Source organism: Silurus aristotelis (assembly GCF_946808225.1).
Source record: "Silurus aristotelis genome assembly, chromosome: 7".
Classification (NCBI taxonomy): domain Eukaryota; kingdom Metazoa; phylum Chordata; class Actinopteri; order Siluriformes; family Siluridae; genus Silurus; species Silurus aristotelis.
In genome coordinates this window covers 23,237,505-23,254,237 of record NC_139580.1, presented here as the reverse complement: position 1 = coordinate 23,254,237, position 16,733 = coordinate 23,237,505, and the positions used below count along the sequence as shown (strand labels likewise).

Sequence of the window (16,733 nt, the reverse complement as noted above, 5' to 3'; positions counted from 1 at the left end):
TTATAAAGATCAGACATTCTGATCTTTGATGTAAATATTATCCAAAGGTTTCGATCTGTATTTGCATAATTTCACTGCATTATTTTTCTGCATTGTGCTGCTGATTGTATATGTTTGGCTGATTAAACAATTTCACTAATGTGCAGGTTTAAAAGTGATTTAAATGAAGTAGATGGTGAATGAATATAATATCTACAAGTGAATGTCAAAATGAGATAAACATAGTGGTTGTAGGTCATCTGAGAAACTTCCAGGTTTCATTTTCACTATGATTCACATACATACAAATCAAAAACCAGAACATAAAAGCCCTTTATGTTGTCATAGCCTATAGCAAGAGACAGTTAACATGAAGTAATTTACATTTATTTATATTTTGATTGCTTACTGTGCAACGTGACAGTATGATGCCACTTAAAAGGCTGATTATTGTTCAGGACCAATAGACAATGAAGCATTGCAATGATTTGATGATACAAAGCCAGGAGAAGAAGAAAGTGAACCAAGCTGGAAGCAGATTTATGTTTACAATAGACTACAGAGCAATTTACCACCATTCTCAAAAGCTAATCTGATTTCGTGCAGCTCCTCAATTGCAGTTATATTATTACATCAGGGTTTATACTTACTAACAAGCATTTTTTCTATTCCAAGTGCCTCTTCACACAGCACAACAGAACACTACGTGGACCAAACTGTGAAAAAAATATCTACTGCTTTGATTTGAAAATGCGTTTGCTCAACAGGTTTCAAAACTATTTTATTCATTTCTTACTCGGCTCTGCCTGTAAATTTCACATTTCTGCAAATTTCCCAAAATTCTGCAATCACTTTGTCAGATTATGGCAAATATGCCAAATAAAACAAAAAAACTTGTATTGCTAATATATAAAACAAAAATGAAAGGGGCCACAGTTTATGTTTATGTCCAGAGGGGTGCCAATATTAAAACCTTCTCGACAATATTATTCCTTGAAATCACACAATTCAATTCCCTCTCTTGCCACACATAGTACAGAGCACCTAATTTCATTCTTGAATGGCCTCTGTGAAAAAGCCATTCCTTAACTATACAGAGAATTCATTTCCCTAAACATAAGAAGTTTGTAATGATTGAATAATAACAAGTAATATATATAATAATGCAATGTTTAAAGTATTAATAATAATTTTCTGTAACAGTTCAGACTAACATTAATGCCTCCTGCATGGAAAATCATTATTTATATTAAAGCTTTCAATAATGTTTCTATAGTAACAACTACAGCAAAGTGGTGAACACATGGTCTATGACTGGATTCCTAATTGCATCCTTTGATCTGAATAAAATAATCAGACTATCTCTCTCTCTCTCTCTCTCTCTCTCTCTCTCTCTCTCTCTCTCTCTCTATATATATATATATATATATATATATATATATATATATATATATATATATATATATATATATATATACACACACACACATGCTTGCATGCATAGTGGACACTTTTTGCCATGTTCAAGAATTCTGTTATGAGAGATTATATATATAGTAGTTTTTACAACAGCATACTAAGGTACATTTTCCATTATAAGAAAGTCTTCAGGGACTCTGTGGATTCTGTGGTAGCATGACAAACTGCATTTTTGCCTTATTAACTTTAAAAGAGTAAGAAAAAACCCAGAAAGACTGTTAAGGAATGTTTATATATGCGAGAACAGAAAATAACATGTTTCACAACAACTTTATTAAATTATAATGAAACTTGGCAAGAGAGAACAAAGTGCTAACTTTATAATAATGCACATTAATCATGTTAATGCTGGGATAGACAGGCCTCACAGTACACACAAAATGTGAGATTTAACCATTTGTAAGACAGCCTTCATCCTGATCATTTCTAACATTCCAATACTTAATACTACAAAGAAAAATGCTAAGATCTGGATTATGAGGTTTGAGTTTTGACCAGACTAGATTTATAAAATTCTGTTAAGTATGTATCTGTTTTCCTGCAGGTACTCCGACCAAATACTAGTGAGTCTTAATTTGAGTTACAACACTGCTTCAGTGGTCTTGCTTTACAACCAGGCTACATAGCTAGTGATGAGTCGGGCTAGTTCGTTCTAATTAGCTTTTGTGAGTCACTGGCTCTTAGTAAATTCACAGGAGGGACCCAGGCATTGAGAGGCACTTGAAAACACTGCCTTAATGTCCTTCCTATAGAGGCTTTAGCTGACAAAGAGACAGAATACCTTGAAAGCACCTTGGATCATTAACAGGATTTGGCGAAGTGTCAACAAAATGGAGACGGCAACAGCGCATCCTTTGAAGGCCGTACGGTTGCTATGGCCTCATTACCACAAACTCAGAGGCAGTAAATCATCTCACGATATGAGGTGCCTCTCAGTGCAGAGTAAAATAAGAAACAATAAAGCGTATAATGCCGTGAACACTCAGTGAAGAAGAATGGACACTGTTATGCCTGATTAATGGTAATGAATTATGCTGTCTCATTTAAACTCCTCACTTACCCAAAGTGGTTCTGACGGTTTGCGTGTGTGTGTGTGTGTGTGTGTGTGTGTGTGTGTGTGTGTGTGTGTGTGTGTGTGTGTGTGTGTGTGTGTGTTGGTGGGTTGTGTGTGTCAGTTGTTCGGTTGGTGTATGTATATGTGTGTGCGTGTGTGTTAAGAAAGAAGCTTATCTAAAGGTTTACATGCATTTAATTAAAATCATTTGTCTCTTTAAAACTTACTTTACTGTCATTCAAATATGCGTTTTAATCCATTTTATATAATAAATACATTTCTGTTTTCTGAGCAAGCAGTAAAGGAGTTTAAAGAATTAAAAAAGTTTTTTTTAAAGTCCATTCAGAAAGTCAACTCTAGCTAAATCTCCTATAAATCACTAATGCCATATCTAAAAATAAAGCCGCATGCTAATCAGAGCTAAGTTGCTTGCCGGGTGCTTTTAATTAGCATCTTAAATTCTCATGGTATTATTTATACTTATTCATCCTAAGCCATATTATTTAATAACTACAGTGAAACTAATATAAGAGTATAATCTTTAAGTATTATTTACAAGATTAAGGACTTTAAATCTCCTGTAAATCCAAACACTGCTCTTGAGTGCTTTTGTTATTCTTTGGATAGCAGGTGGCACTTAGGATTTCAAATTCAGTGTGCTGCTGGTTTAAAGTGATCTTTTTGCCCACATGAAGGGGTGTTGTGTGCGTATGCCCCACAGGTCACTTGGACGAAAACCGTGGTCAGGTCATCCTCCTCGCCCACTCGCCACTCTCCACCTAACTTCACCTCAGCTGTAATTACATTTGGGATTTGGCTGCTTCTCTTCAGTCAATGCCAATTAACCTTCCTCCACCTACTGACATTTTCCACTCAAACTCAATCAAACAAAGCCTTTCAACAGGTTCTGAGACACTCGTCCTCAACCAGTCTACTGGAGTCCCCCTTGGGAGTCGAGATATAGACAAAAAACAACATCCTTTAGGTATTCTTTTTAATATGTCTTTACATTTATAAGTGTAACCATCTGTAAACCAACAGTCTACTAAGTTTGTATTTTCATCTAAAATATGTCTATTTTGTGTTATAGAAGGTTGTAAAGAAATTTTTTTTTAAAGAAAATCCTTTATCTTAGGAAAGATTAATATTAATATAAATATGTGGATACCATAAGATGTTTAATAACTGTTTTGGGAAGTCAGAAAGCAGAATCCCAAAGCACAAACACAAGACAACAATGACAACAAGGCATACAGTGACGATTTTGTACTTTACACACTGGGTAAACTCATTATCTGTCCACTCCTGTTGCATATCAGTGAGCACCACAGCCCTGCTGTGATCGCATTCAGCTTCCACAGCCCAGTTTATTACATACACGTAATGATCCCCCCCAAACAGTGTTTGCTGTGCTGGAAAATTCAGCTTCAATTTGAGTGCACCCAGTAAGGGGAGGAATTGAGGCCCCCTGCTTTTCTGTCTGACAGAGCAGCACTCTGCTTCTAAAGAGTATCCCCCTGAGTCTCTGCCCTTCCACCAACCACATGAAAAATTGAAAGGGGACTGATCTCATCGTCAGAGTCTATTTCGAGAGCAGCGATGTGCATGACAACTTTAAAGAAGTAGCTCTCCGTTGTCTCTGCCACCCCAAAAAAAAAATCCCCCTGTATCTCAGAGGATGCTGAGGAACTGGAAACAACAAGGAATTAATGAGGTGAGGGGGGTTTTGAACATCGAGGAGCTTGCTGCCTCTAGGTTGAAAGTTACCTGAACTTTATTTAAGAGAAATGCAATTTTAAAAAGGTTAAAAAAGGCATTATGAATCCTTTTTGCCTTTAAACTCACATAGCAATGCTAGAAGAGAGCTGCTTAGCTCTTGCCTTGAAGAAATGCTAAAAAAGTGAGGGCAATAAATGGTTTACATAAGTGTGCTTACTTGAACTGTCTTACTGAATGCAGTTAGCATTTCAAATCTCTTTTTAAACAGATGATTGACCTTTCTCTTATTCGAGAGACCACTGTTTATCAAAAATTAAATCTAGAATATCATCTCTAGGTTACGTATGTAACCCTGGTTCCCCGAGGGAATGAGGCGCTGTGTCAATAGCGCTTTGGGAATGTCTCTGGGTGACCACGCTCTGAACGACACATGTAATCGTCACGACATGGAGCTCTCGAAATGGGGCCCTATGACAGAAACCCAGGATTCCTCCACATGTCTAAGGCTGTAAGGCTTGCGGCATGACCTTGATCAATCTGAGCGGGTTGCCCTTCTGGAAAAACCCTCTGGTCCTGAGCCACCACTGCAAGGGTCTCATGTGCAGGAGGCCAAGTGGTCTTTGAAACTGCTTCACAGTATGTGACTGGCCTTCTCTCACCCTCTTGATGGCCATTAGGATCGACTCAATCCGAGCAGGAGACAAATGTGCCCAACAACAGAAGATAGTGCCATCTCCACTGCATGTGTTTTTATAGGTTCCTGGTCGTGAAGTCACCCCACCGGACAGATTACACAGTGGTTCAGAGCGTGGTCACGCAGAGACGTTCCCAATGCATTGTTGACACAGATCGAGTTCCTGAAGGGGAATCTATAATATATGTATCAATATTTATAATGCCATTATTTTAAATGACACCACGATGTGTTAAATGGACTATTCTATATACATATTTAATGTAAATCCATAGAATCTAGACAACGAGTCTAACTAAAATTACAAACTGGTAAAAATATAAAGTTTTTCCCCTGCTATGCTGAGCACCTTGGCCTTAACCCAAATGAGGGGGAAAATGTGATGAATTGGTCTTCTCTAGTTAAATAGGGCACTATTGCTTTCACTAAGGAAACATTTCTAGGTTATAGTTCTTGTGGTAATCGTTGCCAATTAGATGATAAAATTATTAGAAGTATTAAAAGTACCAATTACCACAAATTTTTTTTTGCATGCTGTCTGTATAATATTTCAAAACTCAAAAGTGTCTCCCACAGGGCTAAACACTACAAGATAAAGAAATAATTTAAATCTAGCCCATTATTCGAAGTAGAGCTTAACCCAGTAAGGGCCACTGAACTCTCCATTAATTTTAAATCAGTGTGCAAGATAGCATATTTAATTATGCATATTCTCCTGTTCTTGTGTAATTACCTGACAACCATTTCCAAGAGGCGTGAGTAAAGGCTACAAGAGGGTGACTGATGGCCTATGCATATCGGTGCAGGTTTATTTTTGGAAGAGATGAACTGCTTTCATTACATTTTTGTCTGCTCTCCACAGTAGTAAAGGCGAAGGAGGGCGAAGCGCTTCCAACCAATCAGCTCAGTTCATTAACCATGCCAAGAAAGTAGGTCATACAGTCAGAAGACAGAAAAGAAAGGCGGACAGGTGTAGGTGAGCCACTCATGACACACTCCAGCATGACAGATTGAAAAGCTTTCTGAAAAATGTGTGGCAGAACAGAATACACCCATCATATCCAGATCAGTCTGTTATTGGCTATTGGTAAGTGAAAGCCATGCGTCATATTAATTAACCTCATTTTTAAATTTCCTCAACAATGAAATGTTAGCCGAGCACAGTAAAATATACAGGTGCATCTTAATAAATTAGAATGTTGTGGAAACGTTTCAAATTGTGAAACTCATGTAATCAACACTATTGTGATTAAACCAACTTTTGGTGCCCAGGTAAGATGCTTCTGACGTTGTCTGTGGTTCAGGAGTGGCTTAACAAGAGGAATACAACAACTGTAGCCAAATTCCTTAACACGTCTGTGTGTGGTGGCTCTTGATGCCTTGACCCCAGCCTCAGTCCATTCCTGGTGAAGTTCAAAATCCAAATTCTTAAATCGATTTTGCTTGACAAGCCTCTCAAGCCTGCGGTTCTCGGATGGTTGTGCATCTTTTTCGTTAGCATGCATGTATACAGCACTGTGTGAACAGCAGCTTCTTTGGAAATGCATGTTTGTGGCTTACCCTCCTTGAGAAGGGTCAGATCAGCAGTCTTCCCCATGATTGTGTAGCCTAGTAAACTAAACTGAGAGACCATTTTGAAGGCTTAAGAAACCGTTGCAGGAGTTTTGTGTTGATTAGCTGATTGTCATGTCACCATATTAACAACCCTGTAATGCTATTTTACTTCATTTTTTATAATTAATAATTATATTTCTTTTAATAAATGTGATTATTTTAACATAAAACGCCATTAAAACAATTTCCTATACGTTTTTTGGTCTATCGTGCCATCTACAAGAGACCGGGAAAATTCGCAAAACAAATAAATAATAAACATGGGGCGCAAGTTTCAAACCACGGTGAGGCAGGGGATTACTGTGTGTGTATGTGTATATATATATATATATATATATATATATATATAGACCGCATTCAGCATTAGTGAACAGAATCCTGTTGGACTGAATCAGAAAACCCCACAGATCAAAAGCAAACGTCACTTTGTTCTCATTAGACTTCACAGGGCATTTAAAAGCAAGAAAAGCGACTCCCTTTAAAATAACTCAGGTGAAAATGGAATTTGAAGTTAGCCTACTTTGCCTTTATAGGTTCATCCGTGCCAGCGTCTCATCTCATATCATTTTAATTGGTAAAAATCCAATTAGCCAGAGGGAAATGATCTGAGGATGCCCTTGATATGCAAGATTCAGTAATATACAGTACAATACTCCACTGGCTACAGTTAGTGAGCCAGTAAACCTTTTCGGTGAAGGTTATTCATCATTTGATTGCCTGAATAAATGAAAAATGCCTGGAGATGCTGCCCTGCTTACCTTCACAGTATGCATTGTCTGGACGGAGCGGACGGAAACCCTCTTTGCAGCTGCAGCTCGCTCCTGCATCCAGATTTATGCAGTCTGAATTCTCCATGCAGTTGTTGCTCTCCGCACAGAAATCATGACCTTTCGAACACAGAGGAATTTATAATTGTCATAACTTCTGACAATGATTAAAGTGGATAATGTGTAATCCAGTGCTTATCATCCTTATAAGTCTTCAAACAGAAACACTCGTTTGATATTTTTGGTAACGTTACACAGAACACTTTGTCGTCAGTGTAATCCATGAGCTTTTGATTTTGTCTTAGCTACAAACTCTTAGATACACTTTCAATATAATTTTTTCCCGTGTTAATTTACATGCACTCTGCAGCACTAAGTAAAGTAACAAGGCAGTCTATAGATGGAAAAACATGGTGAATAAAATTTACTATAAACATCCTTTGCACATTAGGTTAATGGCAATATGAGACAAAAAACCTAGCCTGCTCAATGCCGCAATTGTAAGAATGAAAGAAAATCCATACCGAGGATAGACATTTAGTCTGGCTGTACAATATTAAATGAGGAACTGTGTACATCTATTGCTCTTTTACATTAAAAAACACCAATCACTGATACATTAATACACATTAAAATAGGTGTATTAGTGTAGGTGTAAGATACATTGCCTCTTGTTCTGTGTGCATGTGTGTGTGTGTGTGTGTGTGTGTGTGTGTGTGTGTGTGTGTGTGTGTGTGTGTGTGTGTGTGTGTGTGTGTGTGTGTGTGTTGTTCTACCATATTTAGGATAGAGTAGAAACATACTTTCATCTTAAATTCTGTTTTTCAGCCTCGACCTCAACCACCAAATGAGTCAAATTGGTTCGGAAAGTACAAGACCCAAAAGTAGAGCTAATATTTAAGCCAGAAATCAAACACATTAAAAATTTCCTTGCAGTGTTTTCTTGCGGGAGTGCTTATAAAACAATACACCGTGTTAAACTCATCACAATGTATTACCATGTGAGTGACATTTTAATTGAAAAAGACTGTCAGAGATTATTTTAATCTCACGATCTTTTCTTCTCATTTATTATTGCAGCATTCAATGTGTTCTTGTCATCTACCCATACAAAATATATTGTACGTGTGTTCTCTCTGTCACTCCCTGTCTTTAAAAAAACAAACATACATTTCAGTGATGTAGATTACTGGGCCTCACCTCTACACACTCGACAGCATCTGTCAGTAAGAGTGACCTGCTGTGTTTCTGGACAGTTGAGTTCGGGGCATTCGCTGTTCTGGACTTTGTGCATTGTGTGATCCTGGTTAAACACAACACTGTAACTAAGTTGCTTGTCTTTGAAACAATAATAATAAAGTAAATTATTAAATAATAATAATAATAATAATAATAATAATAATAATAATAATAATAGATTTTGAAAAGTATAGTGCACATTTTACTTTCAAATACGAAAGTAATTGGGAGGCTTTGCATAAAACAACCTAAAAAAAAACTTCCTTATAAAAAAAACTTATAAGGTAACAATATATTTTTTGAATGATCACAGTAATCATTACATTTAAGGGTTCATGATATTCACAATATAGGGACAAAAGTTTATGGACATCTGGCCATTAGATTCCTATGTGTTTTTAAACATCCAATTACGTTTAGGCCTTAGCTCTGTGTGCTGTTATGTAGCTCTATGAAATAAAACCCTCTTCTTGCATCTTTCTCTTCTTAGTTTTAAAAAATAATTTGTTTTGCAAAATGTTTAAGTAATATCCTGATTTGAGACATTTGCTGTTATAATAACCGCCACTCTTCTGGGAAGATCTTCCACTGGATTCTTTTTGTACAGGGTGTCATGTCATGCTGGAACAGGTTTGCAATTGTACCTCATTTAGACATCCAAAAAATCCTATAAACTTGTGTGCCTCCAGCTTTAAGGTAACAAATATTTGTACGTGTAGTGAATATGTTCTTGTTGGCTATTAAATGAGCATGAACAATTGTCTATAAATGTCCAATTACTTTCAATGAAATATTAAATATTAAAGTTAATTTAGACAATATCCCAAATTAAGTTTTATTGCGCCAAAGGTATGCTGAAATCCGACAAGTTATGCTCATATAGCAATTTTTTTTTAATCCCAATCCAGATTTAGTTCCCCTTTGCTGATATAATAACCTTCACTCTTCTGGTAAGGCTTTCTATTAATTTTTAAAGTGTTGTTGCAGGGATCTGTGTTCATTCAGCCATAAGAGCTTTAGTGAGTTCAAGAACTGATGTTGAGTTAGGAGATCTGTGGTGCAGTCACTGTTCCAGTTTACTTCCAAGGTGTTCAGTGGGGTTGAGTTTGGGACTATGTGCAGGATATTTAGTTCTTTCACTCAAACAGTGAAACTTTGTGGTAACCATTTGGGGACTCACATATGGGTATAATAAGCAGGTGTCCACATACTTTTTGCAAAATAATGTGGCAAAGCCATTATGTATACACTACTCATGTTACTGGTATGACCTCATGTTAAACCAGTGTAGCTTACAGACAGTGTAGCTTACAGACAATAGGTTAATCATCATCAGTACACTGAAAATAAATTAGATAACATTGATTATACAATGCATTCCGATATTTTCTTATAAAATACAGGCTCTGATCTCTCACCTTGCATTCATAGAGTTGGCACAATCCACTGGCATGATGCACAGCTTTTCTGCCCCCTTCCACCAACTCCTGGCCAAAAAATATGCACATGGCTGTATGCACACACACACACACACACACACACACACACACACACACACACACACACACACACACACAATAGAAATGTGTATCAGTTACATATATCGTTTTTATGTGGTTTTATGTGGTTTCTACAGGACTTAGAAAACCCACAGGGAAGTCTCACTCCATTAGTTGTTTAGTATGTTAGACTTTTGTTTAAAAAAAAAAAAGGTAGGAGAATTCCCAGACCACCAAACAGCCACGTTTTATTACTTTCTGTCTATCAACCTTAGAGCAATGAAACCAAGCTTTTTTGGTATAATTATATATAAAAGATATTCTTCTTCAGATACAATGTCCCTTACATGAGCAAGTAGAACAAACTTCTAAATGAGATGGCACTTAACTAAACAATGCATGACTCTGCTTCAAGTAAGCACATTTCTAAGCCACTACTGAATACTCAGCACGTGGAAAAACAATCTTGCTTGTCAGTTTCTTTACCAAGACACACTGCATTGATTGCAGATAAAAACGCAACACCAAACAGCATAGGACTGAGATGCAATTTGTTCTTCGACTGTCCCAAGAAACATTTGTTCTTGCTTCCTTTGCTGTTTAAATGAGACATATGGCTGGAATCTGTCAGAAATCACACAAACTTTTATCGGTGTGCTAACTTTGATGAAAGTTGCTGCTGCTATTTTACTGGCAATACACTAACCAAGAAAGATGATAACAAAACAATTTGAATTTAGTGCATGGCAAGAAAGTAATAACTGGAAACCGTGACAGCAATGACATTTCAAAACACGGGAACTTGTTGAGGTGTTTTACTTTTAAACATTTGTTTTAAGCACATAAGAAAAGACAGTGGTGTGTGTGTCTGTGTGTTAAATTTGTAACAAAGAAGCACTTTAGCGCTGTCCTGTTTTATTGAACAAAAAGCTCAACTAATTAGTGCTTTGTTTGCCTTCATGAGAAAAACACAGATGGCTGTAATATACAATGGTGATAGAAGGAAAAGATTAGCTAGGAAAAGAGCTTACACGATACACTCTATGCATTTCAAACTCTAACAAAGCCCCCATTATTTGCTGAGTCATAAGATAAATGCTACTTCAATTATTTAATCCTGACAGAAACCTAAATTATTAATTCCACTGCAGTGGATGGAATGTCTTTTGTTAGTGGCTTATGGTCACTAAGAAAACGTTTGGAAGGGTTACGTTTACATTTGCGACATTTAGCAGCGAATAAAAGTGCTTTGAGTCTCTATCAATGAATAAATCTACACTGGTACGCTAGATTTTTTTCGTTTTTGTTTTTTTTTTAACAAAGAAAGTGTTAGTTTAAGTGTTTCATGAAGATAGCTAGTTATTCCGCTGTTTGGACATCTAGGGGAAGTTCATTCCACCACCTTGGTGCCAGAACAAAGAAGAGCCTTTATATTTGTTTGAGGTACTATGTTTACTAAGGGAAAAATATGCAGGGTGTTTAACAAAATTCTGAATTTGACTTTACATGCTCTCTGAGTGGGAGAAATGAGATTACTCTTTTCACTGCCAGTCAAAATGACAGTAGGCAGTTGTGGGCATTTGTCAGCTCATGTATGTGGAAGAGGGCAGGTAGTGCCTTCAAGTATGTTTAACCACCCCGAGACATGAGATCTGGAGATTTCTGGCGACACAATTGACAGATAGATGTGGGTGTTTCCAGCAAAACAAAGTTAAATAAAGTTAATGGAGTGACTATGAACTGTGAGTACCAACGGAGAAAAAAAAATAGAGTGCACATGATTTGTGGCAACCAGCTGAAGGAACACCTGCTGGTAACTTCATAATAGAGTGACTGGCATCTTGCGATGATTAAATCGCTGCATGTATGAACGTAGTATCAGAGCAAGCACATTAAAAGCTGTCACATCACAGGTGCATGCTAGTTAGTGAGCGAGAACCCCCTTTGGCAGAAATTGAAATACAAATTTGAAAAATTTACAAATATTTAAATTCTTGAGCGACAAAGAATGTCTTTTTTTTTTTTTAACCCCATCATGTTGGGGATTCTCTACAGATTGAAAATTGTATTTACTTAAAGGGGACATACACAGTTTCAGTCAATCTCTTGTTAATCTACCTACAGTGTAGTATTGCATCCCTCATATCTTTAAAGAGTCTTTAGTTTTATCCTATTTATAAAAGAAAAATACAGCTTTACGCAACCGAGCTCCAAGATCCGTTCCGTGGGTGGCGTCTGCAAACTGTGACATCGTTATAAATAAAACAGGAACAAAAACTATATAGTTCGAGTCTAAAATTGAAAATCCAATCAACAATGACTACAGCAGGAGGTGTCTATATGGCAAATACTGAACAAGGTTCTTCTTCTCTCACATCCAAAAACATACTTCTTTGGAGACATTCTTCTCGAACATGTCCTGTGGTGGGCTGCTGACAACTTCCATAACCAAATGTGATCATGCACAGTGAAGGGCGTGCTCTTGCTCTCGCTCTGGTTGCTGTGAGCACACTCTTCCATACAAGAAATTCCACCCTTCATGAGGTCATGTAGGGCCATACTCAAAAAAAGCTTTTTTATCATACATCCAAATAGTTTTTTTTAAACTTCGCCCATGTTTATCATGAAAATACTAATTTTCAACAATGTAAATAACTGAAAAAACATTAAAAAGCATTAGACCCCAATTTAATATTGTGTTATTCAAATAATATTAACAGAAAGACATTTATTTATGGTCTCATTAACATAGCAAAATTGGTTCTGAAGTAGCAGAAGTGTTATTAAACAGTTTTTCATGATTAACAGCGTTAATATTGAACACAGAGTTATCTATGCTGCTTTACTTGAAGCTCTGAAAATGAGACAATACTTTTGCCATAATTTATAAGCATTGGGACAATTGTTTTTGATTAGCAATGTTATAGAGATTACAGTCATAGACTCAAATGAATCCAATATTACAGCGATATGATAGGCCAAGCGGGTTTAAACTGGGGTTTATCATTTGCATACGCCCCTGAGGGCTGCACTTTATTGCTTGCTCGTGAATAATTTATTTGGATATGTATATATACGGAAGGACACCTCTGGAGACACAGTGAGCATGTAGCTAAGCAACGGAGAGATGTGGTCAGTTGTCAGGCAAACCTGTGGGGGTGTGAGATAAAAAGCTCTGCTATAGTATCTTCAGCTTCTGTGTGTGTGTGTGTGTGTGTGTGTGTGTGTGTGTGTGTGTGTGTGTGTGTGTGTGTGTGTGTGTCTGTGTCTGTGTCTGTGTCTGTGTCTGTGTGTGTACGTATGTAGGAGTGTGAAGGAAGAAAAAGGCAACTTTGGCAGCAAGAACAGGATGAGTGCGTGCAGGAGGAGGTGGGAGGTGTTTGTGTGTGGGTACTTACGTTGACATTTTTTGCAACACTCCCCTGCCACATAGTCTGCAATGGACCCATCAGGACATTCCAGAGCAGGACACACAATGGCTTCACACTGGACTGTGCCATTCTGAAACGGCAGGAAGGTGAGAAACATCATGCAAACATTTTCAGCCCAACTCTGTGTCTGTACGACAGAACTTATTCAGAGGTCCCCAACCTTTCTGCCTGCTCTAATGCATCAGAGCCAATTAGCCACCTAATTAACAAGGGCTCTCTTGAGTTGATGTGGTTGTGCTAGAGCAGCAAAAACACAAAAATATACAGAGCAAGGGTACACTTCAAGGCAAAGGTTATCAACACACATGCTGGCACCCTGGAAAGAGCAGCATGTTGACCTAACTGCATCACAGCAGCAAAAATGTACTTTTGTGTAGTTCACTGTCCTGTGTTTTTACACTTCTTCACTAGGATCACACAGGCCTTTGAAAAGCATACTGAACAGCAGCAAAGCAGGGATATATAAGAAGAAAATTACACTACTTCAAACAGAAAAACAGCATCTATCACTGTACACAATGCCATTTGCAATGCTATGTGTAAGAGCCGGTTTAATCATTTGGATATTTAATGTACAAATTTAAAGATTGGTTTGAAAGCAGTAAAATAAAGGTGTTTTTGTGTAATTTTGCTTGTCATGCAATGCTGACATCTTCTATATTTATTTTATTTTATGTGTATTTTTATACTATTGTCATTCTGATATTATTGATTCCTGTTCTGTTTCTACGTTAGACACTCCTACTTTATAGAATATTGGCAATTGACATAAGATGCAGGGATTCAGCGGATTTCCTGTATATATTTTTTTATTTTTTACATTGACTGATTAAAGAAGAGCCTTTTGTATAGACTGCTTGTTTTTCTTGTGATGTTGTAAGAACATATTCTCCTGCATTATAGTTTAAAAAAAAGATAATCCAAGACCTTGTTTCTATACTATGCTTCTAAAAATATCAAGTAGTTCAGCCCAGTACATGTGGCTCAAGAAAACCATTGCTGTATATTCTAGGTATGTACAGATTAAAAGAGGAGAAAAAAACAGAGATACACTATATAGCAATGAGAGATGAAATGACCTGATACTAATTAACCTTTCATACCAGGTTCTCATCACAGGCTCTGTGTAAGTGGATGAAAGCAGCTAATTAGGTAATTGGAGATTGCTTCATGCTTGCCCAGACATGTTTATTAGAATTTACAGCTTTTTAGTACTGCGATGGGTTAGATTTAACAAGTCACACGCACACGCACACGCACACACACACACACACACACACACACACACACACTTTAAGATGCATTTTGCTGGCATGGATTGGTTCCACTTGAGTCTACAGGGAACTAGAGCTCAGGTAAGAGTTAGGTGAGTGTAAATCATATATTAAGCAAGTGCTATGGACTTTATATTAACAGTCACCAAATCTTAACCCAGATAAGCACCCATGGACGTGGCATGTTGGACAAAATCCTCCACCACCATCATTAAAACACTAATTCAGAGAATATCTCATAGCAGGACAGGTACTTTTACAGTCTATGTCAAGGCATCTCTTGGTTTTCCACCTTAATAAGACAATTTCTGTTGGCTTTTTCTATTATTTGTGACCTGTGTGTGTGTGTGTGTGTGTGTGTGTGTGTGTGTGTGTGTGTGTGTGTGTGTGTGTGTGTGTGTGTGTGTGTGTGTGTGACTCTGTTTCCTGAACTGCTCAGTATTGCACTGTCAAGATGCACAGCAAAGCCACTTGTAAAGGAGCCTCATTATGCAGCCTAATCCAGGCATTGTACAAATTTCACAGCATTTCTTGACAAAGACAAACCATTTCAATCCCTTTTCTGTGCCTCTTCTCCTATTATATCCCCCCTTTCCCCACTTAGCACCCACAGGAGTGGAACCGTTGCATATAACAAAGGAAGTGAGGCCCTGCTGGGAGCTCCATACACAGAGGACACTCAACACACCAAGCATGTGCAGTTTTTGCAGCCATCTGTCCAAGACTGCTCCTCTCTGTAGGTCACCCCCTTCACAGTGCACGTCCGCTCACAAAAGCAGTTATCCAGACCGTTCATCCTCTCCTCTGCTAGTGACAGCTGCAACACAACACACACAATCAATCAAATGCATGACCACAATGGTCACTCCAGTCAATTACTGGCCCCACCTTCAAATAAAAGTATGTAGGTAAATAAAGTGCAACAGGCAGCTAACATGACAGAGAGATGAAAAAAATCTCTCGTTTGGGTAAAGAACTGGAAGCATAGCCTTGATATATAAATGGGGTTTACAGATTGCACAGACAATGCAACTATTTATTACAAATAAAAGTGGGGATGCATTGGTATTATCAGGGATCCATTCAATACATATATATTTGTGCATGTAAAAAAAAATCATAAAAACGTTGATACCACGTGATAACTATGTAATATAAGCCTACTGCAATTTTTTAACAAATCACACAATGTGACAATGAGAGTATTTCATGATTGTGTTCTTAAAAAAAAAATATATATATATATATATATAAAATATCAATGGGAGGAACTGCAGCATTTTTTTATACTACAAGTAGCCTAATGAAAGATCTCTGTACAAGACATTCAGTGGTGCCTGCATATCTCTACAATGCAGCAAACACTGGATAAGCAAGTAAAAAAAAAATTACACCTAGTGTAGTAAAGAAAAAGCATATTCTTCTTCATATGTAGCGTTTGTTGGTCATCAACAGCCAGATATTATGACAATGACAACATTAAAAAGCTACAGTTCAGCTTTTTAGAGGTGAAACAAAACGACGCTACAGTAGATAATGCACCTTATTTAAAACCTTTTGTTATAAATAACGTAAACAGTAGCACAAGTTCTCAGACATGCACTTTTTTTTACACTTTTAATAACCACTATTTAAACAGAGCGAACCACAAACCTTTTTGTGACACCACTGATTGCTTAACAGTATGTTAATCATTCCTGTATCTGTATCAGCATTAAAATCAAGTACCAAAATACATGTACTTGTGTTTGTTCTTGGTCTAAAAAGGAATATTATCGATGCATCCTAGTAAAATCTCATTTTATCGTTGTAATTAATATATAAACACACATTGTTAACATTAAACAGCTGTGCATGTATAACAGATGCATTTTTACCTTGCTGGATGTTTTGGCCAAGATATCTTGAAGTTCCATTATCTTCTGTACGAGCCCATGAAAGTCATTGCAGGTTGGACAAGCTAAAATGCAGAAATGTAGTGAGA

General features: G+C 37.2%; 1 protein-coding gene across 1 annotated transcript in view; it reads right to left on the bottom strand.

Moving 5' to 3' along the window:
- LOC310728593 (protein kinase C-binding protein NELL2a-like) overlaps positions 1–16,733 on the bottom strand; it is a 71,656-nt gene that overhangs the window by 38,483 nt on the left and 16,440 nt on the right. The window contains exons 7-12 of the mRNA XM_083546283.1: positions 16,627–16,709; positions 15,438–15,566; positions 13,443–13,545; positions 9,964–10,055; positions 8,507–8,609; positions 7,298–7,426 (exon numbers count right to left, since the gene is read on the bottom strand). Of these exons, the coding sequence (XP_083402409.1) occupies positions 7,298–7,426; positions 8,507–8,609; positions 9,964–10,055; positions 13,443–13,545; positions 15,438–15,566; positions 16,627–16,709 (639 nt within the window). The remainder of the gene's footprint in view (positions 1–7,297; positions 7,427–8,506; positions 8,610–9,963; positions 10,056–13,442; positions 13,546–15,437; positions 15,567–16,626; positions 16,710–16,733) is intronic.